Here is a 25,433-nt window from a genome sequence, read left to right on the forward strand (position 1 = left end):
GTGATTTTGATTTGTATTTCGCTGATGAGGAGGGATGCTGAGCATCGTTTCATGTGTCTGTTGGCCATCTGGATATCCTCTTTGGAGAAGTGTCTGTTCATGTCTTCTGCCCATTTCTTTACTGGGTTGTTTGTTTTTTAGATGTGGTGTTTGGTGAGTTCCTTATAGATTTTGGATATTAACCCTTTATCTGATATGTCATTTGCAACTATCTTTTCCCATTCCATTGGTCTGAGCCTTAGTTTCTTACACATAGTTGTAGTAATAATACCTCTTTTGGGTTTATTATATGGAAGGCCTGCTGGTTAGCAGATGCAAGTAGCTACCAACCGCTATATCAGTAATGGAAGCAATATCATCTATTATAACTATCTTATTTCAGCCATTTTTTCAGTGAATGGAGTATCAGTCACTTTTGCTTCCAATGTCATACATTATTTTCCAAAAAATTTGTGGGAAAAATAAATTTTTGCTCCTATGGTTTCTACTTATCACAGACGAATGCCCCTAATGAAATAGAACAGCTAATGAGAAATATGTTTAAATTCTAGAATAAGATAAATTTTCTTAGCTGAAGTGTAACTTTGAAATTGGTCAAATGAAGAGACTGTGACACTGTGAATAATGTGTTAAACTGGGGTAACCCAGCAAATCTGCTTATGTGGGAGTATCTTAAAAAAAACTACTGCCAATAAAAACAGACATCCTTATAAAACTTTTGTCTGGAGCGAGTTTTAACAGAATTGAGGACCTTTGGGATCAACTGTGGTAGGGTAGGCCTAAAATGTTATTGACCACATTTCCAATATATTTATGTTAGAATTCAGAGAAATTGTATTTATTTCAGGAATTCTACCCAAATGAGTATTGTAATCATGTAACAAAAACTCATTTCATAATATTGTAGGCTTTCTTTCTTTTTTAAAATGTTTTTTATTTATTTCTGAGAGAGAGAGAGAGGCAGCATGAGCAGGGGAGGGTCAGAGAGAGAGGGAGGTACAGAATTTGAAGCAGGCTCCAGGCTCTGAGCTGACTGTCAGCACAGATCCTGACGCAGGGCTCAAACCCACAAACCATGAGATCATGACCTGAGCCGAAGTCGGCCGCTTAACCGACTGAGCCACCGACGCACCCCTATTTCTTTCATAAAAGAAAGCAATCCAGAAGGTATTTTTATGAGAACTTATTTTCTCCCACACTAACTTAAGGAAACCACTTTTCCTGATCTGTGTGTATCAAAGGAGAGGTTTAATGTTAATTTCACTTAATGGGAAAATGTACATGGTTGGTAACAATAGAGTGTGAACTTTGAAGCTTTCACACTTTAACTTTTCCTGATCAGGTTTTGTCTGGCATGAATTCTGAAAAGGAGCTCAGTGCAATCTGATTAAAAAAGAGATAGCCTTTATTTAATTACCCAGCTCTACTGGAGGGAACTGAAATCTTTCACCTAATAGGATTGGAAAATGCAACACTAAGAGGATTTTGCACTTTCTGCTAAAGATGGGCATTTTAAAAGTGTGATTAAATCTTTAGAAAAAGATGTTTTGCTTGAAATTAAAATCAAGGATTAATATAAAATAGGTTTTTAAAATGTATAGCTGGTTGTGAAATATATTACTTGATTGTATCACTTCAGAGCAAAAATTCCCACTTAAAAATTTCTTTTTGGCTCAGAGTTATTCTATTTTTTAATCTTTCTAATTAGTAAGTTTTATATGGTCTGTTCCATACAATTTATTAAAATACTCACTTTACCCAAAGTAAAGCGCTATGAAGTAGGGAAAATTATTGTTGAAGCTTTACAGATAAGGAAATGGAAACACTGCCTATGACCTACCATGGTCCTTCAATAGACCAATGTTGAGTAGAAGAATAGCGTAAGTGGCTGGTGAGAGGTGGTGCACCCAGATGGAGAGCTTTGGTCTGAGTCACAGAACCAGCATTTGAGCTGTCTTCTGCCATTTCCTACTGTGTGGCCATGGTCACTTCAATTAACTTCTAACATTTTATCTGGAGTTAGAACAACTTTTTTAAGGAACAGCTTTGCTTCTTCAACTTAATGTAACCATTAGATCATCTGATGGGTTGAATTTATTTTCTTATATTTTTCTAAAAACAGCAAAAATGTCTGAAAATGTGAAAATACTATCCAACGCTCATCATAATACTTAGACCAATAGTATCACTGCTGTATATCAAATTTATCTTATATTGTTGTCATTTAAAAATGTATCTAAAAGGCTCTGACATAATAAAGCTTCTCTTTAGTTTGGATTCCTGCAATGAAAACTACTGTTAAAAATTATAAGTTTATGATAGTTTAGAAAGCTAGATAAAATAGGTTTTAGCAAAATTCTGACATTTTCCCTGCTATGAATCCAAACATCTAAATATCTAGTTAAATCCAAGGGGCTTACTGAATTTATGTCTTCTGAGAATATACTAGTGTCTTAAAGTCATAGACTCTATTACTACATTTGATAGTTTTCTTTCCCTGTTGCAAATCAAGTAAAGAAATACCTGATAGGAAACCCTGACTAGTAGAACCAAAACAGAAAAAAAATTGATGTGGCCATTAAAATGGAAATGGTTAGAATATGAAAGAATGCTTATCTCAAGACTTTTTCTATGAAAAAGCTCTGAAAATGATAAAGGCTGTAAAATGCTAGTTCTGATTTTGTAACGTTTTTTAGAGAAGCACTAAAAATGGTAAGGTAGAAAATTACGATCAAGGAAAACTTGGGGTTACTGAATCACTAAGTACTTTTCTAAGGACTTTTACAAGTATCCTATTTATAAACACATAGAAAAAAAATGCAGCCTTTTTTTAAACTTAAAACATTTTTACTTTTTTAATTATTGCAAATGCAATTATTTAACAACCTCTGAATCATTTGAGCATGTCTCTTGTTAAAATATGAGATTATATATTAAATTATCCCCAAATTTACAGTTTAGGAAAATGCCTAGCATTAGAAATAGTACCATGCACACTAGAAATGTTTCTCAACAATGTTAACATTGATAGACAATCCTGCTAGATCTATAAAAATTCAAATGAAAACAATTATCAAAATATTAATGTGGATCATGAATAGGAAGAATGCTTTTTCTGCTATCCACAATAATACAAACTTTTTAAAAAGTTTCATATATTTCCTTCAGGGGCTCTTTTCTGAATGACCTGAGAATTATCGTTTTACCTTAATATGCTGATAATTGTTCTTTATCAGAGATGTGAAAAATAGTAAAACATAAGTGTACATCTTAATGACTTACCATATCAAATATTCATAGAGGTTTGCTAACAAACCAGCAGGTCTCTGCTGTTCCTTTCTTAAGCATAGTTTTACCCTGTCGCCTAAAGGTAAATACTGTTTTATATTTGTTGGTAATAGATGCCTTGCTTTTTTGAAAAGTTTTTCATGAGTAAAATGAGTTCTTAAACAATACAGTTTAAAAACCTATACATGGAATAGTAAATGTTTTTTAATGGCTGGTTTCTTTTGTTTAACTTTGTGTTCTTAAGGTCCACATTGTTAAATGTGGCTATAGTTTATTCATATTTGTGGCTGCATGATAATCCATTTTATGAATATAACAGAATTTGCTTATCCATTCTGTTGATGGTCATTTTGTTGTCACTATTTTGGCCATTATGAATAATGCTGGTCTATATATTCCTGCTCATGTGTGCCCATTTCTAGTGTATTCACTTTGGAGTGGAATTGCCATTTCCTCATGTTTATTATAGCAATTTACACCACTCGATCATTGCCAGTTCTTGATATTGTCAGACTTTCAATTTTTATCTATTGGTGTGTAGTTGTGGTTTAATATACTGCTTTTATTTTTTATTTTCTTTTTTTCTAATGAGGTTGAGCCCCTTTTATTGCATTTATTAGCCATTCAGATTTCTTTATTCTGATATACCTGTTTTAATCTTTTGTCCATTTTTTTAACCAAATTACCTGTCTTTTCCTTATTGAGTTATAGCAATTCCCCATACATTTTAGGTATGGGCCACTTTAGTTACACATATGGTAAGTATCTTCCATCATTCTGTCATTTCCCCTTTTTATTTAATAGTATCTTTTTAATAATAAAAAACTTTTAATTTAAAAAATCAAATTGAACACATTTTTTTCTTTAATTTTTTTGTGATACTAAAATAACCTTTTTCATCTTTGAGCATCAGTATATTTCTAGACGTCATCAAGACATTTCCTTATTTTCTAAAATTCTCTCTTCCAGTCATCCAAAAAGGCTTTTGTCCCCTACTTGCCTGAAAGTGTAATGCTATCAAATTCATATTTGCAGTTCTATCCCTTCTCTGAGCTGCAGATATGAATTTACAGTTGTTTACCTGACCTGATTGCTTGTACATTTCTAATGTAACGGATTCAGAAAGAAACTCTTAATTCCCCGCCCTCAAACTGGGTCCCCCTCCCAAATTTTCCTTTCAATTGTTCAGGCTCAAAATTTGAGTCAACCTTGATTACTTCCTTACCCTCAGTCCCCAAATCTGGTTAATCAGAAATTTCTGCTGTTTCTTTCTACAAATATTTCCTGAATTCAAGTACTTTTCACCAACTTCCCTGCTAGCTCCTCATTCCAAGTCAGTCCCATCATTTTCCGAGGTTTCTGCAGTAGTCTTCTGACTCATCTCCCTTCTACCTTTGTTCTATTGTAGCTGTTTCTCTTAGAGTGGTCATATTAATCTTTAGAAAATGGAGAATTTTCTTCACATAAGGCAGCAAGAAGTGCCAAGCCTTTAGAGTCTACTTAGCAGTTCTCTTGCGGAGAACCAATTACATAAACTGTTTTAGATTTTTTTTTTTTTTATGAATCATAATGTTAATAAATACTCATGCAGGAAAATTATTTTAAAAGAGTTTATTTGTTATAAGGTATACCAACAATCTGTGTACATATTTCACCAAGTTAGTTAAATTTGCCACTTCTTTTCCTTGAGGTAAATGACTTCAGTGTAGGTCGTTTCATAGTTTACATGAGGAGATACAAGATTTCATCACAATGCATGGAGCTGTCCTGATACCCAGGTGTTGTGATTCTCCTCCAAAATCTTGCCTTCAAATTGAGAATAAAATCAAAACTTCTTTGTATGGCCCATGTGGCTATTTCTTCAACGTCTTCTAACACCAGTTTCTCTTCAGTAGTTTTACTCCAACCACATTGACTTCTTACTGTTCCTCAAACTCACAAACTTGTCACCTCAGGACATTTATACTTGCTTATTTCTCTGCCTGGCCTGCTATTTCCTAGAAGATGGCTTGACTAGCTCAGAATAATGTTTGGCTCAAAAGCTACTGATAAATGGATGGGTGGAAGAATGAATGGACTGGTTAGATGGATGAATTTTGTAGGGAAAAACCCTTTTATTAATGTATTACCTGATTTTTATTGCATTAGTAATTTCAGTCTAATTTGTAAGATTGGAGGGTAAAGATAGAGGTTGCCCTGGAAAATGCCCTGTGAGTTTTGTTTGCTTTTTGAATTCCTCATTTTTTCCCCTCCAAAATGGATTTCTAGTTTATTTGAATTTTGGTTGCTTTTATTTCTTTACTCTAGAAGATTTATGTTTTATGGCTGCATACCAGCTTAAACAATGTCCAAATACTCTGAAATTTCTCTTTCTCTCAGAGATCTTATGCTCCTCCCAAACTATTTCCTTATCATGAGTAGAATCTTAGCCTGGAGGGGACCATGAAAATGATCTGCTTTTAAGCCTGACTTTTTGCAGAAGTCCTCTAAAACATTTTGCAGATGATCATCCAGCTTCTGCCTAAGGACTTCCCTTGATAAAGGACCTGTCCTTAAAAAGACAAGAAATATGTGGGGGAAAGATCTATTTTCCCCATAGGAGATTAATTAACTGATTGATTAGAAAAGAAAAGGACTGTGTTTTGATATTTGGATTACATAAACATATGAAAAATATAAAGAAAAAACTCATTTTGGATCTATTTGAACCATTTAATATTTAACAAATTGGAAAATAGGAATTGAATTGTGTAAATTACATCCTGTGACAGATTTAGATAAATAATCTAAGAAGTTCTCTGTTCGATTCTCATATAAACTACAGAGTAATTATTATTCATGGCAAAGTGATGCTCTGAAAAACTCACTTTTGATATTATAAAATATTTCCCCTGAATCTTTTAGGACCTCCCATAAATATTAAAATTGCTTTCATGGAGTTACTTAGGTCTCAGGAAAATGGAACCCTTCAGTATATTAAAAATAAATAAGGGGCTCCTGAGTGGCTCAGTCGGTTAAGCATCCAACATAGGCTCAGGTCATGATCTCGCAGTTCGTGAGTTCAAGCCCCACGTCAGGCTCTGTGCTGACAGCTCAGAGCCTGGAACTTGCTTTGGATTCTGTGTCTCCCTCTCATTCTGCCCCTCCCCTGTTTGCATTCTGTCTCCCTCTCTCAAAAATAAATAAACATTTAAAATAAATAAATGAAAGAAAGAATGAAAGATGGTCCTCAGATATCCCTTCTCTTCATAAAAATAAACGTATTTGTTAAATAATTTATCTTCAATAAGCTGAATTTGTTCTATTTTCTGTTAAATAAGTACTTTATATAGCTTTCAATACATAGGAATAAATAAAAATGTTTGTGACTATGTGAGGGCATGTACACACACACAAACACACACACGTACACACCAACACATGTATACACAAAAACCCATTCAAAGTTTTGAGGCTTACTTGAAATTACCAGTTTAATGTTGTCCTCACAGGGTGAAACCAGGGAGTGTCAAGTTGGATGCTTGCCTCAGTTATAGAGCTTGATTATAAGGCAGCAGAAAGTACCAAGCCTTTAGAGTCTGCTTGGCAATTCTCTTGTTGGAGAACCAATTAAATAAATTGTTTTGGATTGTCTTTCATAAATCATAACTTCCATAAATTCTTAGGTGGGGGAATCATTTTAAAAGAGTTCATTTGAAATGAGGTGTACCAATAATTTGCACATTTCACCAAGTTGGTTAAATTTTCAACTTGTTTTCCTTAAAAGTAAATGACTTCACTGTAGGTGTCTTTACAATTTATGTGAGGAAATGCAAGTTTTCATCACAATGCATGTTGTAGTTCTGATACCCATGTGTTGTGAGTTAGCTTTTAGAAGGAGGAAGCGCTGACACATAGGTGGTCAGGCATAACCAAGCTTTAATTAATGTCAGGATCCCATAAAAATTCAGTCACATTCATGATTCAGACTATATAAATTACCGTGCCATTAAATTTTAATGGATTTTATTTACATTCATTGGTAATGTGTAAGGGAGAGAAAGGGAGAAAAAAAGGAGAGAGAAACATTCCTTTCCTAAGAGTTTTATTGAAATTAAACAGTTTAACCTTTCTATTTGCAAAACAACTCTTCACATATGACTTAAAATTCATTACTTGGATTTAGCTATTGAGGGTCCTTACGTTCTCAAAAATAACTGCCACTGGGTGATCTTTAGTTCTTAAGATTACTCCTGTTTAGTTATTTAAAAGCACTGTATAGTTGGAAGTTACCTAAGAAGGTTGCATAGGTGCATTTCATCAGTTTATGAAAGAAGTAAATTCTCTCTTTCATATAGGTGAGAGATGTTTTATAAAGTTTATTTTAAGAGAGAGAGCAAGTGGGGGAGGTGCAGAGAGAGCGAGAGCGAGAGCGAGAGAGAGAGAGAGAGAGAGAGAGAGAATACCAAGCAGGCTCCACGCTGTCAGTTTAGAGCCTGACTCAAGGCTTGATCTCACGAAGTGTGAGATCATGACCTGAGCTGAAACCAAGAGTCAGATGCTTAACTGACTGAGCCACCCAGGTGCCCCAAGATATACTTAATAAAAGTCATCATAAAAATTATAATTCTTTGGGTCTCAGTTGAGGAGTGACTATTTTAGCTTTGATCTTAAATGTCTGAAATTCATCAGTTTCTATGGGAGTGTGCTCTTACAGGGTAATTAAGATTGTTGTACAGTGACTTCACATACTTAATTTTAGGACTTATACCACCTATAGAATATTGGATAATCAGAAATTTCAAATATTTTTATTTCTTCATGCTATTCTTTCTGTCTTGAATATTATTCTACCACTCCTTCCTTTGCAACTTTATACGCTTTGCTAACTTGTCAGCTTCAGTGAGACGTTTCAGAGAAGGCAACTTTGACATTGCAGACTTGTCCAGATTCCTCTAGTATCAACTCTCAGGATACCCATTTTTCTAAATATGAGCTCTTATCACAACTGTAATAAAATTGTTACCTCTGTAACTCATTTCCATGTTTCCTCTGGCACACAGCCACAAAACTATGCAACATTCATATAGCTTTCTTGAGAAAACAAAATCCATAGTTATAAAGAACAAATCGTGTTTATGAAATGACATTTATGTGACAGGATGTTAAAATAGGGCAACTTCAGTTTCTTTTGCAGCTGAAAGGCAAGGTTTTGGAATTTTAGACATACACCTGCATACAGACTTTGCCGCAGAGATGCCTTTATTGTTCTAGACCCCAGTTTTCTCGGTTATCCAATCACGGTAGGCTGTCACTCGCGTGTATACTCCTGGCTTATCTGGCAGACCACATTGATCCCCCCAGCTTACTATCCCCACAAGGAACCAAATCCGACGTGAGTCCTCTTGAACAAGTGGGCCACCAGAGTCACCCTAAAGGAAACACAATGACTGGTTATTTACCTGTGAGGCAACCCTGAAGTATTAAGGAGTTTATTTCTATCAGTAGAAGTCACACCCTTTATGACAGTAGCTATAATCTGACATTTCCTCTTGAAATGTTACACCAAGTTGAAATATTATACCATTCTCAAGTGAAAATTACCAAAATCCTTTAAGAACACACGTTGTTCCTTCCACAGGTGTGAGAAGATGAGGAGCATGTTTCCTAGACTGTCCTCAGTCACCTGGCTGACTGCTTCCCATCCCACACTTTGCCTCCTCCAGGAAGCCTTCCCTGGGCTGTGCCTTCTTCCCCACCATCACCCCTTCTAGCTTTGGGCTGGATCAGTTTTTCACTGCCTGTGTCCCCCATCTTGTGTGTATCTCTTTCACTGCTTCTATAGTATTTTATATAAACACATTGTATGCCTATTTAAACTTACTCCTTGAACCCTTATTCCCCTTGTGACAGCCTCACATTGCTGCAAAACTCACAGCATTTAGGATACTTTTTCAGTGTCTGTTTTTCTGGTTATTCTGTAAGGTCTACCAGGGAAGGCATACCTATTCTGGACACTGCTATATCCTAAGCTTCTAGCTCACAGGAGATGCTAAGAAAATATTTGTTGAATGGATGAATTTTCAGACATTTTGCTTATCTTCCTATTCATAGTACCCTGCATGGTGTCTGTTGCATAACAACATCTTATCAAAAAGTATTCTTTGGTGAATAATCAAAAAGTTTATAAGGCAATGAGTAAAACCCTCCTTATGACATACTGGCCAATTATGATAAACCAATGAACAAATATTTGTACATGCAATAATCTAGTTGGGGAGACAAATTTAGTCCATTTTACGTGCTGTGCTGCATGTTAAATTGAGTCTGTGGGTTCTGAAGTTAGATAGCCTGGGTTGGAATCCTCCACTTTTCAGCCATATGACGTTCAGTAAACTGATAGCTTTCTGTGGTCTCCGGTTCCTCATCTGTGAATAATGTTTCTATATGTTTAAATGAGTTTTATATACGTAACACTTTCAGTACAGCCTGCCATATAGTCTGTACTACTAATAAAAGTCAGCTATTACCGAGTGTGCTTTTAGAATAGTTTGCTATTCATTTGACTACTCTTAGTAGCTAGCTCTTTTAATTACTGATCTAGATGGGGAAAAGGGCCAATGCGTGAATCACTGATTGCATGGCAAGCGCTGCTTGACCTGATTGGCACCTGCCTCCTTTGGGTTGTGTGTTTGTGCTCCATTTGCCCAGGTCTTTTCGTCATTGTGCTTTTGCTGCTATTCTTTCTAGTAAGAAATTTCTCTGCATAATGTCTTTTTAAGAATGGGCAAGAAGATGTTGAACTAAGAGGGAGTTGTAACTTATCCTGTATCTGGACAGCTTCACTGCCTGTTGGGCAGGCATTTCAGCTTGTGTTTCCCCTTCTAGACTATAGCTTGGTTAAGTGCAGGGAACATGTTGCTGTGCTAGCACTGTATCTGGTACACAGAAAATAATTCATACAGTTTGTATGAATAAATGAACTGAAGCAAGTATGATCTCTAAAGCTCTTTTGTAAAGTGCTAGTTCTTTTTGATACACAAACTCTATGTATTGTAGTATTTCAGTTGAAAATTAGTGAGGTCTGGAGTGAAACACATAGGGGAAGATTCATGATGATTTATGGCTTGATCTGGGCTTGAGAGGAAGAGTAGAAATTGTGTATGCAGGAGGTAAGGGACATCTTGGGTAAAGCATGAGTAACGCCCTTTTATATTTCATATGTTTCCCTAAGTTGATTCTAATTAATGCTCTAGGTACAGCTAGCATTGTCAATGTAGATATGTATTACTTATTTGGTGTATTTTTTTGAAAACTATGAAGTTTAGAATTTGTTGTTACAGAACTAGCAATAAAATGAAATAAGAACAAGAAGTGTTCCCTGTCTCAAAGATGTCTCCACTTAAAAGGAACAAAGGGCTAATGGCTAATTAATGGTTTCTTGAAAATTGATAAACAGTGCCTCTCCATTTACACACAACTGTAGTCAATAAAAAATGTTTCATTTTGGGTAAAAATGCCCAATAGTAAAAAAAAAAAAAAAAAACTGTGGAAGAGCTACTTCTTATCCACTTTTCAAGAATGCAAAAAACCTATAAAACTACAGTTATAAAACTATAAAAGTCAGTACTGTTTGCCAACCATAAGAAACTCTCAAAGATAGAGAACAAACTGAGGGCTGGTGGAGGGAGACGAGTATGGGGATGGGCCAGATGGGTGATGGGCATTAAGGGGAGCACTTGCTGTGATGAGTACTGGGTGTTGTATGTAAGTGATAAATCACTAAATTCTACACCTGAAACTAATTTTGCCATATATGTCAACTAGAATTTAAATAAAAAATTGAAATTAAAAAATGTCAGTTGTGTTTCAGGAAAGAATAAACCTGGTTTTTCTGCAAACTATTTCCCCTACCCCCAAAACAGCAGCAGATTCCACAAGAAAAGATTAATTTTTCTTAATTCCAGAAATGTAATTTCTAATACTAAGTAGTTATTGTTGTTACTATATGGGGTTGGATATCAGACATGGGATCAAAACCTATTAAAGGACACAACCACATTAATTGCTTAGATAATTTAATTAAAATGTTAGTGTTAAAATCCTATTCTAATTACTTTAATATAAGAATTTCATAGTTATTTGCATTTTTATGTTTGGTTAAAAATGACAGACCTCATCTAAATAGTTCCCCCCTCCCTCATTTGTGCTGTTTTACAATTATAGAAACTGTTATGACTGAAATAACTAAGCTTTTGCATACATATATTTTTATCTTCAAGGTACTGATATTCAGGTGTTATTTATATTAAAAAATCAGTTGTTGTCTATGACTTTTAGATGAGCAATTATTTACACTTTTATAGTAATTAAAAGTTTGAGATTGAAGTTATTAATATCAGTGGTCGCAGTCTAGGTTAACAGCAAAAATAGCCAAGATACATAAGATTTCTTTGTTGCTTAGCATATATAAGACATATTTAAGATTCAGATAATCTTGAGTGTTATCTAAAAAGCTAGGTACTATTATTACCCTCTTTGTATAGATAAAAGGATTGGTTATAGAGGTTAGGGGGTTCAAACAGAGTTCTGAGTTGTTCTTGATCATAGATGGTTTACCGCTCAGGAATTAGGTTTCTCAACATTTATGTTGGATCAGCTTCCTAAGAGAATTTTAGCTGTAAAATCTAGGTAACAAATTTTTGGAGGATCAGGGATGTATATTATAATTATGTTATTTCTGTGCTTATCACAGTATCACGTGCCAGTAAGTGCTTATGAACTTGGATGGTGACATGATAACCTTGTTTTGAACTTACTCGACATGCATCCACTCCACCTTCCGGTAGTCCAGCACATAGCATTCCAGACGTGACAGCTCCATTATAACTTCTTGGTGCATTACATACGTCATTACTTATTATTCTGACCCTTGCTTGCTCTAGATCTGGAACTGTGCTACCTGTGAAGTATAAAGCAGAAATAAGATGGGTAAATTAATGATTCTATGTCAAATACGGAAGGAATAAATGTTCTCAAAAATGCTATATCTTATTTAGCAAAGCAGGCTATTGAAAGTGTACTGGGAGTTTCTTTTCTGCAGAATGCCCATAGTAGAGAAGAAAAACCCTTTTACACAGATCAATTTTATTTTTTTGCCTTACTTTGTGATGCAGTACCTCTTGGATCTTAAGAGCAAAACAAATCTGATTTTTTTTTTTAGATTGACTAGTAGCATTTAAGTTATTCACTGACTGACTTTGAATTGGACAATTACATATTGCGTAACCTTTAATCTAACAATGAAAGAGAAACCAGTCTGGTTTCAAGAATAAAGAAATAATTTATTTTATTTATAGAGATGTTCCTTCAAAATGGCACTGCCATTTTTGTGATTGGCACATATTTCATCTATTACATCAAATTACTTCGGGTGGTGAAAACACAAGGAGATATTTTCTAGGACAATTAAGACTTCATACTATTTCCTGGAGACCAATCTATAGCATGAGTTGAAGCATGTGGAATTGTTAATACTATGTCCTTCTACACCCTGGTTGATATTCTCTTCACCAGGGCCCTATTCATTCTTTTACATTGCTCTCATTTTTATTTCTATTCTATTCATTAAATAAATAAGAGTGAGTAATGTTTATGTATGTGGAGTTTCTTGCTTTAGAGACAGAATTTGTTTCATCTCAGAATACCTTCATGATTGTTAATACTTTAAAGGGTGGTAAAACCCTTAGAGAATACCTATCCAAATCTTTTCAAATTTTAAAATTTTCTTTACACGAGAGACATTGAGACCTATAATTTATTGAAGAACTCATGTTTCTTCATTACTTTTATTTTATGTTTCCCTATTACTATAGTATTCCCCATAGTTTCTAGGGATACTGCTTTGCTTTGCTGAGGAAACTTCGTAGTAACTAGAGGTTGGGCTTCTTAGAATATGGGATAGTTCCTTCCATAGAACATGTCCTTCAGGTGTTCTCTAATTTAAAAAATTTACATAACAGCAAGTCCCAGGAGATTTTGTTGTTGTTATTTTCCCAGAGACACTTACCACCATATTCTCGAGATCCCCATCCTGTTACATAAGCAATAGAACCAGATGGAATATTCAGGGTAGCCTCTGGGAGACACACCTTATGGATATTTTTGGTAAAAGTGATGCCTCTGTCAAGTTGTATAGCTGCAATATCATTTTCATGAGTTGCAGAGTTATAATTGCTATGGATTATAATAGTCCTTACTCCTCTTCTCTGTTTAGGAAATGTTGTTGAAACACCAAAAGTGACAGTCCATTGACGAGGATTAGAGTAGCTAAAAAAAATATGAAAATGTGTTTTGAATAGTGAATTTATGATCATTTCAAATATTTGAATTTTGTGTTTGCCATCCCTTCCCCAGCTAGCAACTATTTGTTTTGTGTTCCCCAGCTAGCAACTATTTGATCAATATATCTTTGGTATATGTTTTCTGGATTACATAGCTAGTAAATGAATGATAATTTGTCTAAAGGGTCTGTGGATTGAAGAGTTGACTAACTCAGTGTGGCTCCTAAGCTTGAATAAAAATAAAATGTATCACACAACAATTTAAGAGTTTTGTGGAGTTTAGGTATAGATGATACAGAAATAAAAATTATATGTCCAGGAGACATAGGGCTCAAACTCATGAACCACGGGATCATGACCTGAACTGAAGCAGGATGCTTAACCAACTAAACCATCCAGGTACCCCAGGGCATTCCTATTTTTAACTTTTTGAAGAAACCTGAGTGGCTGTACCAGTTTGTATTCCCATCAACATTCAAGAAGGTTTCCCTTTCTCCATAGCCTCACCAACACCTGTTGTTTCTTGTGTTGTTGATTTTAGCCATTCTAACAAGTGTGAGGTGATATCTTATTGTAATTTTGATTTGTATTTCTCTGATGATCAGCGATGTTGAACATCTTTTCACATGTCTGCTGGCCATCTGTATGTCTTCTTTGGAAAAGTGTTCATGTCTTCTGCTCAATTTTCAATTGGGTTATTTTTTGGGTGTTGACATAAAAGTTCTTTATATGTTTTGGATACTAACCCTTTAGCGAATACATCATTTGCAGATGTCTTCTCCCATTATGAAGGTTGCCTTTTAGTTTTCATTCACTGTGCAGAAGCCTTTTATTTCAATGTAATCCCAATAGTTTATTTTTGCTTTTGTTTCCCTTGCGCTTCCCTTTTCTCATATCTAGAAAGAAGCTGCTATAGCTGATGTCAAAGAATTTTCCACCTGTGTTCTCATCTAGGATGTTTATGGTTTCAGGTCTCACATTAAGGTCTTTCATCCATTTACAATTTATTTTTGTGCATGGTGTAAGAAATTGGTCCAGGTTCATTCTTCTGCATGTTGCTGTCCAGTTTTTCCAACAGCAACCATTGAAGAGATAGTCTTTTTCACATTGGGCATTCTTTCCTGCTTTGTTGAAGATTAGTTGGCCATACATTTGTGGGTCCAATTCTGGGTTCTCTCTTCTGTTCCATTGATCTAGATGTCTTGTTTTTGTTCCAGTACAATTCTGTCTTGATGATTCTAGCTTTGTAATACAGCTTGAAATCCAGAATTGTGATGCCTCCAGTTTTGTTTTTCATTTCCAACATTACTTTGGCTGTTTGGGGTCTTTCCTGGTTCCATAAAAATTTTAGAATTGCTTGTTCTAGCTCTGTGAAGAATGCTGGTATTATTTCAATAGAGAGAGCATTGAATACAGAGATTGCTTTGGGTAATATAGACATATTAACAATATTTGTTCTTCCAATACATGAGCGTGGACTGTTTCTCCATTTCTTTGTGTCTTCTTCAATTTCTTTCATAAGCTTTCTATAGTTTTCAGTGTACAGATCTCTTACCTCTTTGGTTACGATTATTCCTAGGTATTTTACTATTTTTGGTGCAATTGGAAAAGAGATTGGTTCCTAATTTCTCTTTTTCCTGCTTCGTTACTGGTGTACAGAAATGCAACAAATGTCTGTATGTTGATTTTGTATCTTGAGACTTTATTGAATTTGTTTATTACTTCCAGCAATTTTTTGTGGAGTCTTTAAGGTTTTTCTATATATAGTAAGTATCATGTCATCTGCAAATAGGGAAAGTTGTACTTCCTCCTTGCCAATCTGGATTGTTGTTTTATTCCTGTAGCACAGTTATTTATATTTTTATTCCCAGAGACTCATACTGATTCTTATACAAAGTAAACATTTAGTAATGACTTGTTCAATGATATCTAATGCAAATAATAGTTATTTCCATTGAGTGCTTACCTTGTATGCCAAGGTATGACACACTTGTTTCAATACTTAGAACTGTGTGAGAGCATATAATCAATTGCATTTTGTACAAAAACAAACTGAGAATTAGAGATATCAAATAAGTTGCCCTATATAATACAGTTAATATATGGCATAGCCAAGATTTAAATCTAATTATGACTGGTTCCAAAATCATTCTCTTATTCATTGCTGGAAGAAAGAAAAGGAAGAGAGGACTAAATGAAATAAGTCAATCAGAGAAAGACAAATACTATATGATTTCACTCATGTGTGGAATTTAAGAAACAAAACAAATGAGCAAAGGGGGAAAGAGGAGAGAAAAAGAGGCAATCTTAGAAATGGACTCTTAACTATAGAGAAGAAATTGATGGCTACCAGAGGGGAAGGGGATGGGGGATGGGTTAAATAGATGATGAGGACTAAAGAGTGCACTTGTGTTGAGCACCGGGGGGTTGTATGGAAGTGTTGAATCACTGATACTAGAATTACACTGTATGCTAACTTACTGGGCTCTAAAAACCTAAAAAAATAGAAATAACTATTATCTCTTTTTGTGAGCAGCTTCACATGCTAATGGAGACTACGAGAGACAATTAATTATCCTAAATCAGAGGGACTACTGCTAAAGAAAATTGAGCAGATTTCTGTGGGAGTACCATGGGGGAGAGAAGAAAGCATCAGGGAAGGCTTCATAGAGGAGGTGATAACAATCTTTTCTTGGACTCTTTGGAGGGCCTCATCACATCTATGTATCTTGGTGTAAGGTTGGCCATGTCCTCTAAAATCCTTGTTGACAGGCTCTCAGTAACAATCAGGCCTACTGGAAGGGTGCCAGTATAAGGTTCACATAGTTTGTTAGTTCTCCTGGATCAACTTAGTAGTGAATAGAAGGATTGGGGGAGGTAAAATTCAAAGATGATCCAAGCATTTAAAATCATAAATTATGGAGTGCCTCAGTGGCTCAGTTGGGTAAATGTCTGGCTCTTGATCTTAGCTCAGGTCGTGATCTCACGGTCTGTGAGATCTGTGCTGACAGTGCAGAGCCTACTTTGGATTCTCTATTTCCCCTCTCTCTGCCCCTTCCCCACTCACTCTTTGTCTCTCAAAATAAACAAATTTAAAAAATAGTTAAAATCATGAATTACTTTGGTAATTGATGATTTTTACAATGGTGGTTTTCATTATAGTGATATCCTTTAGTTAGCTTTTGATAGTTGGGTTTGCATATGGCTTAGAATCCAGACGTTTACCTATTACATCCTTGATTATGCTAAGTGCCTCCTAAGTCCAAGTATCTGCATTTCTGGTTCCCACTCTCAGAAGTGATTAAAATCAATTAGTTCACAGTTGTTCTTTGGCCTTCAAGTGGTAATAAAGATTGAAACTTGAGCTCCAGCCAGATTGCTTTATTCTCTTCCTACTTTTTCAGGTTTAAGAACATTTTCTTAATCTGCTGCTTCTCCCTAAAATGTTAATATCTCTTCCTCTATTTCTTTTTATTGGAATTCTGAAAAATCTTCGCTATTTCTAAGAAGTTCTTTGCAGATTTGAGAGTACTGATGTATAATGTAGTGCCTGTTACAAAACTATTAAGAGGAAGTAAAGTTTGACAAGACTAGTGCGCAATGCTCTTAAACCTGAAAAAGTAGACAGAATCCAGGAGGAGAGAATAAAGCAGTCTAGGAGCTTAAAGTTCATGCTTTGTGAAAGAAATATGGATTGATTGGATAGGAAGGCTCCGGGTGTATAGTAAGTTGGATTTTAGACTGTGAATATTGAGTGAGTCTGAGAAGAGAATAGATATGGTCAGAGGCACATTTGAGTTTAGACAGCTTCACTTTTCTGAGTGAATGTTTGAGATTAATTTCCAGCAACTGTTGAAGTCTAGGATGGTCCAGTAATAAGGTGTGTCAGAGCCTCACAGATTTTAGTCATCTAGGTCTAAAGTTCTTCTATCCTACTTTCCACTGGCGTTTATTACCCTCACGTTAACAATATCCTTTAGTGACATCTGTGAAGAATTTTCTAGAAGTTGTTTAAATTTATTTTATTTATGTTACTGTTATTGATCATTATTTTTGTGCATGTCTATCTCCAACATTAGAGTGTAAGTTCCCTTAAAGTATAGGCAGTGTTTAATTAACTTCTGTGATAATACTATGCTCATAGTAGATACTCAATAATTGTTTTGAAAGAATTAATTAATGGCATAAGGGAGTCTCAGATCAGCCATGAGCCTGCTGATAAGCTTGTATGATGTATTGTGAAAATTTCCTACCTTAATTCATTTTGCTAACACCTAACTGTATGTTTGCATTAGTGTATTTAATCCTATCAATAACACTAAGGCACAGATAATAGTATTGCCCTAATTTTGAAAAAAAAAAAAAAAAAGAGGCTTATAAAGGTTCAGTAAATTTCTCAAGTTTTCATGGCTAGGATTTAAATTAAACAATCTGACATATAAATCATTGTTTGTTTTTTTACCATGATGGCACACTATTACCTGAAAGAGAAAAATAGTATTAAATTAGCCAACTGAAGGAGGAAAAAAAAATGTTTGTGCAATCATGAATAGGAAGAAAAACTCATCAATTTTTTTTCACATGCAATTACATCTAGTACAATCCAATCATGTTCAGCCCAGGGTGGAGTCCTGTATCTGTCTCTGCTAGTTGTTCCCAGGTGGGTAGGTAAGCTGTGGCCTTACCTTCTGAAGCAGTGAGCTGCTGTCAGGATCCACACACTGCTGATCAGGACGCCTCCACAGTGGTGAACATTTTTCGTCTGTAGACTGACTTGCCATGGCCAGTCTCCTTCCTCAGCCTTAGTGCCTCCTAGGATCCTCTCCGCAGACAGAGTTATTAGGTCTGGACGGGCCCCACATCCTAATAATAAAACAGCATTAATGTGCTGGAAAGATCATGGTTCATTTACGTTTGAGAGATGCTGCCAGAGTCTCTCCATCTTTTACAGATTTTCTGTCTTTTGTGTATTCTTCCATAGAGCCAGCTAGTCTTTCCAAAGCTATGATTAATGTGTTGTTTTTTAGGGTACCTTTGTGACTACTGTTGCCTATAGTGTGCATTTTAGAGAATATTTCTGAACTTAATTGCCATAGAGACTTCAAATTCTGAAGCAACTTTAGAGTTCTTTGGAATTCCTCATGAATGGGGGTTAAGATAGGTTAGTTAGTGCTGGATGTACCAGCTCAGGCCACAATTTCACTAGGAAATTTCCATCTTCTCCATAGCTTTGCTACTCAAAATTATGGTCTGTGGACCCCCACTATGGGTATATCCTGGAAGTTTATTAGAAGTGTTGACATGTTGACACTGTGTAGAAATAATTTAAGGCTCTATCTTTGGATGAGTTAGTCAAGAGAATGTTGAGATACATATATACATACATACATACATATATATATACATACATATATATATACACCTCTCACATAGGGATATTATTTAGCCTTAAAAAAAGAAGGAAATCCTGTTGTTGGCAACAATAGGAATGAGCCTGGAGGGTATCATGCTAAGTAAAATAAGCCAGACAAAGACAAATACTGCATGATACTTACCTGTGGAATCTTAAAAAAAAAAAAAAGTCAAACTCCTAGAAAGTAGAAAGTAGTTTCCAGTGGCTGGAGGGTGGGGGAAATACAGATAATTTGGTAAAAGGGGACAAACATTCAGCTATAAGGTGAATAAGGTCTGAAGATCTAGTGCAAAACATGATGATTATAGTTGATAACACTGTTGTATAATTGAAATTTTCTAGGAGTGTGGAACTTAAATGTTCTCACCAAAAAAAAAAAAAAAAGGGTGGGGGTAAATATGTGAGGTGCTAAATATGTTAACTAGGTGAGGGAGTCTTTTCATAATCTAAATGTGTAACAAGTCATAATGTTGTATACCTCAAAGCTGGAAAAAAATGGACTCTAAGAACCACACTAGGAAAAACAATCAGAAGCTGCATTCCCCTCCTCTCCAAGTTTATTGTGGAATAATTGACAAATATAATTCTATATATTTAGAGTGTATAGTGTGATGAGTTGATATCCATATACATTGTTGATTACCACCATCAAGACAACCAACACCTCCATCACATTACATAGTTAACTCTGTGTGTGTGTGTGTGTGTGTGTGTGTGTGTGTGATGAAAGTGCTTGAGGTCTACTCAGCAACTTTCAAGCATACAATACCATATTATTAGCCATAGTCACCATGCTGTATGTTAGAAGCTACATTCTTATGAGTGATTCATGTCTACATTGAAGTTGGAAGAAAACTGCTCCCATCAAGAAATCACCATAGTGGTAATCCAGCTCATCAAGGAAGTTCCAGTCTGCCTCCATAACTGACTCTATATTACCAAATGTGCCCTTTTGCAAAGGCATATTTCACAGAATATTCTTGAAGGTAACTGAGGGTTTCTAAGTATCTAGATGAAGTTTATCTAAATGTCTTAAGAGAGACAGCCCATGCACACTCCAATGGCCAAAGTTTGAAATGATCATTCAACTCCTCTTAATCCTCATTCCCATGATTTATTTTTTTTTTCATTTAGTCTGTTACTTAGAAATTAGAAGTAAGTCACCACCACCAACTTCTATTGTTCTAAAATGGTGACACTACTTCAATAGGACATCCATCCAAAGGAAGTTTATTTTTTTTTTCTAACAGACCTCCAGACTTCCATTAAGAATATAAAAACAACAGGGGTGCCTGGCTGGTTCAGTCGATTAAGCGTCCAATTCTAGATTTTGGCTCAGGTCATGATCTCAGGGTTCTGAGGTCGAGCCCCAGGTCCAGCTGGGCACTGGCAGTGTGGAGCCTGCTTGGGATTCTCTCCCTCCCCTTTCTCTGTCCCTCCCCAGCTTGCACTCTCTCTCTCTCTCTCTCTCAAAGTAAATAAATAAGCTTAGGGAAAAAAAGAATATACATAGAACGTAAGTTCCTCTGCTGTATCCTTCAACCAAATTCCCTAGTAAATTACTTAAGCACATTTTCATTAAAGAAGCATGAATTAAATATAAAATGAAGTTGAAAAAGGTACTATTACCTTGTAACATCACTTAAATATCTGAGATAGGTCAGCTATTGAGGCACATTGAACAACTTTCTAACTATGTTTCATCAGTCTGAGAAGTAAACAGCTGTTTTCTAAGGATTATATTTCTGGTATCCCAGCCTGAGAGTATACAGGATTATATTAAGATTTGAAACATAAAACTAACAGCATTTTTTATAATTATTTTTTACTGTACTTTTTGATTAACCTAAATCCACAACAAAGCAAGCTATTCTTGTGGTTAGGAGAAGCCATATAAATGGTGTTACCAAACAATTTATAAGTCTAAGGGAGTGCCACTATAGAACTAGGGCAAGAAAAGCTTCCCAAAGCTGCCAAAAAAATTCTCCTGAGGTCAAACTCGACACAGAATGCCATTGCTGGCAGCTCCTTTATCTAAAAGGAGGGCAAAACCTAAACATCTCTCCACGGTCCAGTGGAATCAGCAATGTCTTAGCTCAACAACAGCCCACAGGTGTGAACTAAGAATAAAGACAACATCTCAATAGAAACTGCCTTAGCAAATAATGTAAATACTTGAATGTATTTATTATATATTTGGAATGTACTTTCCAAAAATGGAAACCATTTTTATAAGGTAGTTTTGAAACTTACCTTGAGTGAACATAACCACTGTATCCTGGTCAGTAATTGCTGGTGTTAAAAAAAAGTGAGAATAAGATCAATACAATAAGGATTTTATATTATTTCATCCTAATTTCTTAAATGCAATCTTCAGACAACCATCATCAGGATCACTTAGGGCCTGATAAGATACAGATTTCTAGGCTTCATCTCAGATCTGCTGAAAGAATCTCTGAGTTGTAAGTCCTAGATATCTCCATGTTTACAATCTTCCCCCAATTTATTGTTATCTATACTTAAGTTTGTGCTTTAATTTCTCATCAAACACTGAAAGATACTTAAAAGATATTTAAAAGATATTCTTGCTCTCAAGTCACTCAGTTTAGTTTGGAAAACAGAAACATAAGAAAGTTGTTGAGATATGGTGTGATAAGTCATATAAGAGAAGTTAAATTTTCATTTACCTGAATACATATGTAGGTATATATCGATATATCTGTATTACTCTACTGATACTATTCTTCGTTTCTGAAGATGTAGCAGTGAGAAAAATATAGGAGGTCAGCCCTCACATAACTGACAGCTTAGAAATTAATTAAAAAATCATTCAAATAAATTTAAGTATGAAGTAGAGAAGGGAAAGGAGAGGGTGGTCATGCTGAGATATTCACCAAGTTATTATGGTGAGAAAAACATTTGAGCTGTATTTTAAAGACTTAAAAGGGATTTTCTAGGCAGACAAGCAGTGAAAATGTATTCCAGCTGGAAAGTGTAGTGGGCACAAGTACATGGAGATGTGTGATGTTCGTGGAGCAATCAAGTCAGTAGAGCCAGGAGTGCAAGTGTGGCAAAAGAGGAGGAGGGTGCAGACAGAAAACTATGTTGGTAACAGATAGCGAAGGCCCTCTCAAACTCCGTGCCACCAAATTTCACCCCAGATTTGCTACTTTTGTTATATTTCCTCTTTCAGGAAATGATTCTGCTTCTACCAATGGCTTGTATTCTGAAACAGTCTCTAATTCCTCCCTTTCTGTCATCTTCACATTTTATTGGCTTTCAGATTCTATACCTTCTAGCCCCTAACTATCCTTTTTATTAGGCCCATCCTCCTTATCCCTTTGGCTACTACTTTAGTTCATGCTTTCATCATTTAACATCTGTATTACTACAATAACCTTTAGTCTGGGTTACCTGCCTCCAGGTTTGCACTTTTCAGTGTGTCCATCTATACATTACCAGGCTTCTTTTCCCGCCTAAAAATGAATGTCAGATCATATCCTTCCTTGGTTGAAGGCTTTTAAAGAGAAACCAGTTTCTTATTTCCTATAAAAGATATCTAAATTTATCAGGTTTTCATGCTTTCTAAAACCAGTTTTTGCAAACTTACTTACTGCCAGAACTTTCACAGAGTTTGGTAAGTGTCAGAGCCCAAATATCCTTTTGGAGACAAAGAATAAAAAGATATGACCACTCTTTTTCATTCTTTGAGTGAGAGAGACTTGAGTTCAAATCTTGCCTCCCTACATGCAGATTGAATGACTCTGGGCAATTCTCCAACATTTCTGAGTGGGAACAATAAAAGTAGAGTCTATGGGTGTTTTGGGGATTAAGCAAACTATAATGGATGAGCATCAGCCAGTCATAGCCATGGAACTAGAGTGGTGTCTTGGAAGTCCCTAGGCATTAACTCCTCAGTTGCAAGGGGACAAGCCAAGAGTCCAGGGTAGGGATGGGAGGATTTTGAGAAGCCAAGGAGATACCTTTGTGGGCCTGGTGCAGTGGTAGTTTACCAATAGATAGCAAAGCTTTTCAATGTCTTAACACTTAATACAGCTATAACAGGCATACACTGATCGTATACAAGTCCAGTGTGGGATCTACCAAAATCTTTTAATCTTGAGCTTTTTATGAGGGAATCATGGTTTATTAATGGCAAATGACAAAGTTGGGGGAGTGTCCTTAAATTCTATGCACATATTAAGTCTTTTTAGTCATGCAAGAAATAAATATTAATAGAGTATCTATTATGAACTAGATAGTGGGTAGTAGAAGGACACTGGGATGAATAAGACTGGTTCTTGCCTTTAGGAAGCATACGGAGTAGGATGAAGACAAACAATAGAAATATCACACAAATAATTTTGTAGATTTGATTGTGATAAATGTTATGAAGGAAAATGGAGTCCATGACACAGGTAATAGAAGTTAGAAAAGGCTTAAATTAGAAAACAGTGACCCAGACGAGATGTGATGGGTGCAAAGGGATAATCTAGAGAGTATTATAAGAAACTGAAACAATGTATGCAAAGGCCCTGAGGGAGGAGGAGAGGAGTTTGACAGGTGGAGGAAATGAAAGTATGACCGGATTATGGTGAATAAGGAAGAGTAGATTAATAAGTAGCTGAAGGGGTAAGTTTGAACTAGATCATGCAGTGCTTTAAATGAGATGGTCATATCATTTATTGTCCAAACCAAGATACTTAAGGATCAATATTAATAATGGTTCTTGGACAATTGGCATGAACTGGGACTGTCCTGGGTAAGCCTGGGTATCCCAGTTACAGGTATTTGTTTGCTTGTTTTTTATTTTTGTGGAAAGTCATGGGAGGCTTTTAAATAATGTTTCAAATTATGTTTTTAAAAATATTTCCTTGATCAGTATGTGGACAATAGTTTGGAAGGGGACAAGAGTATGTAAAAAGAGTAGTATGGAGGCAAGTGCAATAGTTCAAGACAGAAATGATGCTGACTTGGACCAAAGTGGTAGCAACTGGGATGGAAAAAAAAGTGGAAATAGATTCAAGACAAGCAGAGGTACAGATATTTTCAGAGATGAGTTAGGGGTACTGCTATATCTTCTAATTTTCTTCTTTATTCTGTAAGTATTAATCAGACACCTTCTGATTGCATGCTGTGTTCTGGGTGAGGTAGAGTGTTAATTCAATTGTCCTCTGACCTTGAGCAGCTATTTACCATTCCTACAGAATACCTGCAGATTGAAGATCTGACAATAACGTCTCTCCTGTTGAGATATATATGAGGAGTGTCCAGAGGGAAATTAATAAAGTGTTTTTAGCAAATAAAATTTCCTATCTCAATGCTAAATGATTCTTTAAACTTTAGAATGTTTTATATTAGAGAACTATGTATTATGTCTAGCTTTATAATATATTGTTTTCATGAAGTTTAATTCCAAGGAAAGAAAAGTCAGTATCATTAAATTAAAATATGAATTTAAACTGGTTTAATTGATATATTGGGATAAATGATATATAAAAATGGTACTTGCGTGTTATCTCAGTTGAAGGGTTTATTTCCAAGTTTCCAGAGTTATTCAACATTTGGTGTAAAACAGACTCAATTCTTCTTTTCATTGATGCTCCATTGTTATTTCTAGTGAATTTAAATTTCATAACAACATCTGCTATCACACCATCACCCTCTTTCCTGAAAGCCATAAATATATTAAAAATAGATAATTATAGTTTTCTGTTATATACTTTTATTTATTAAACTTTAAAAAGCTTCATTTATGGAATTTAACTTTAGAACAGATTCACATAACAGTGTTTGCATACTTAATGATATATCACACAATGATGTTCCACAAATATTTGATTTCAGTGAGTAGTCTGCTGTATCCACCATTTGGTATAGCTTGCTTTGAAGTCAGAATGCCAGAATTTGGATACTGTTTGCCATTTACTGTTTGACCTTGGTAAGTTATTTGTTTCTTATCTTTCTGTATCTAAGTCTCATCACATTAAAATAGGTTGTTCAGAAGATTATGTCAATTAATATATGCAAAACTTTTGGGAAAAGTAAATAGCATATAGTTAGTGCATTATATATATTAGCTTTTATTAGACCTCACAAATCTTAAAAAAAAAAAAAAAAGCACCCTTATCTCATTAAACAAACTTGTAAGGAGAGAGGTTCCAAATTTATGTGACTTAAAGCCTCAGGTTAATTTTCTGTTACCTAAACCCTTTGATCTGGCTACAAAAGCAAATTTTAACTTTTGTAGTTATATATTAAAATTTTACCTCTATATCAGTTAACTACAGATATTTCTCACAGTACAGAACCTTAATAATTAGACTAAGGGCTATAATTATCAATATTGATATAATTTCCACTTCTTTCCATGTAAATTACCATGTAAATCATTTCTTCCATCTAACATT

At 35.2% G+C, this 25,433-nt stretch overlaps 1 protein-coding gene across 1 annotated transcript in view; it reads right to left on the reverse strand.

Annotated features, from left to right (window-relative positions):
• Window positions 1–8,537: 8,537 nt before the first annotated feature.
• Window positions 8,538–25,433, reverse strand: part of LOC120222176 (transmembrane protease serine 11D-like) — a gene marked incomplete at its 5' end in the record, with an annotated part of 32,583 nt that continues 15,687 nt past the window's right edge. Inside the window, 7 exons of the mRNA XM_039219887.1 lie at window positions 8,538–8,699; window positions 12,087–12,225; window positions 13,333–13,596; window positions 18,296–18,473; window positions 19,166–19,174; window positions 21,277–21,315; window positions 24,536–24,693. Coding sequence (XP_039075818.1) covers window positions 8,538–8,699; window positions 12,087–12,225; window positions 13,333–13,596; window positions 18,296–18,473; window positions 19,166–19,174; window positions 21,277–21,315; window positions 24,536–24,693 — 949 coding nt within the window. The remainder of the gene's footprint in view (window positions 8,700–12,086; window positions 12,226–13,332; window positions 13,597–18,295; window positions 18,474–19,165; window positions 19,175–21,276; window positions 21,316–24,535; window positions 24,694–25,433) is intronic.

Source organism: Hyaena hyaena, unplaced genomic scaffold (genome assembly GCF_003009895.1).
Source record: "Hyaena hyaena isolate Hyena2069 unplaced genomic scaffold, ASM300989v1 scaffold_846, whole genome shotgun sequence".
Taxonomy (NCBI): domain Eukaryota; kingdom Metazoa; phylum Chordata; class Mammalia; order Carnivora; family Hyaenidae; genus Hyaena; species Hyaena hyaena.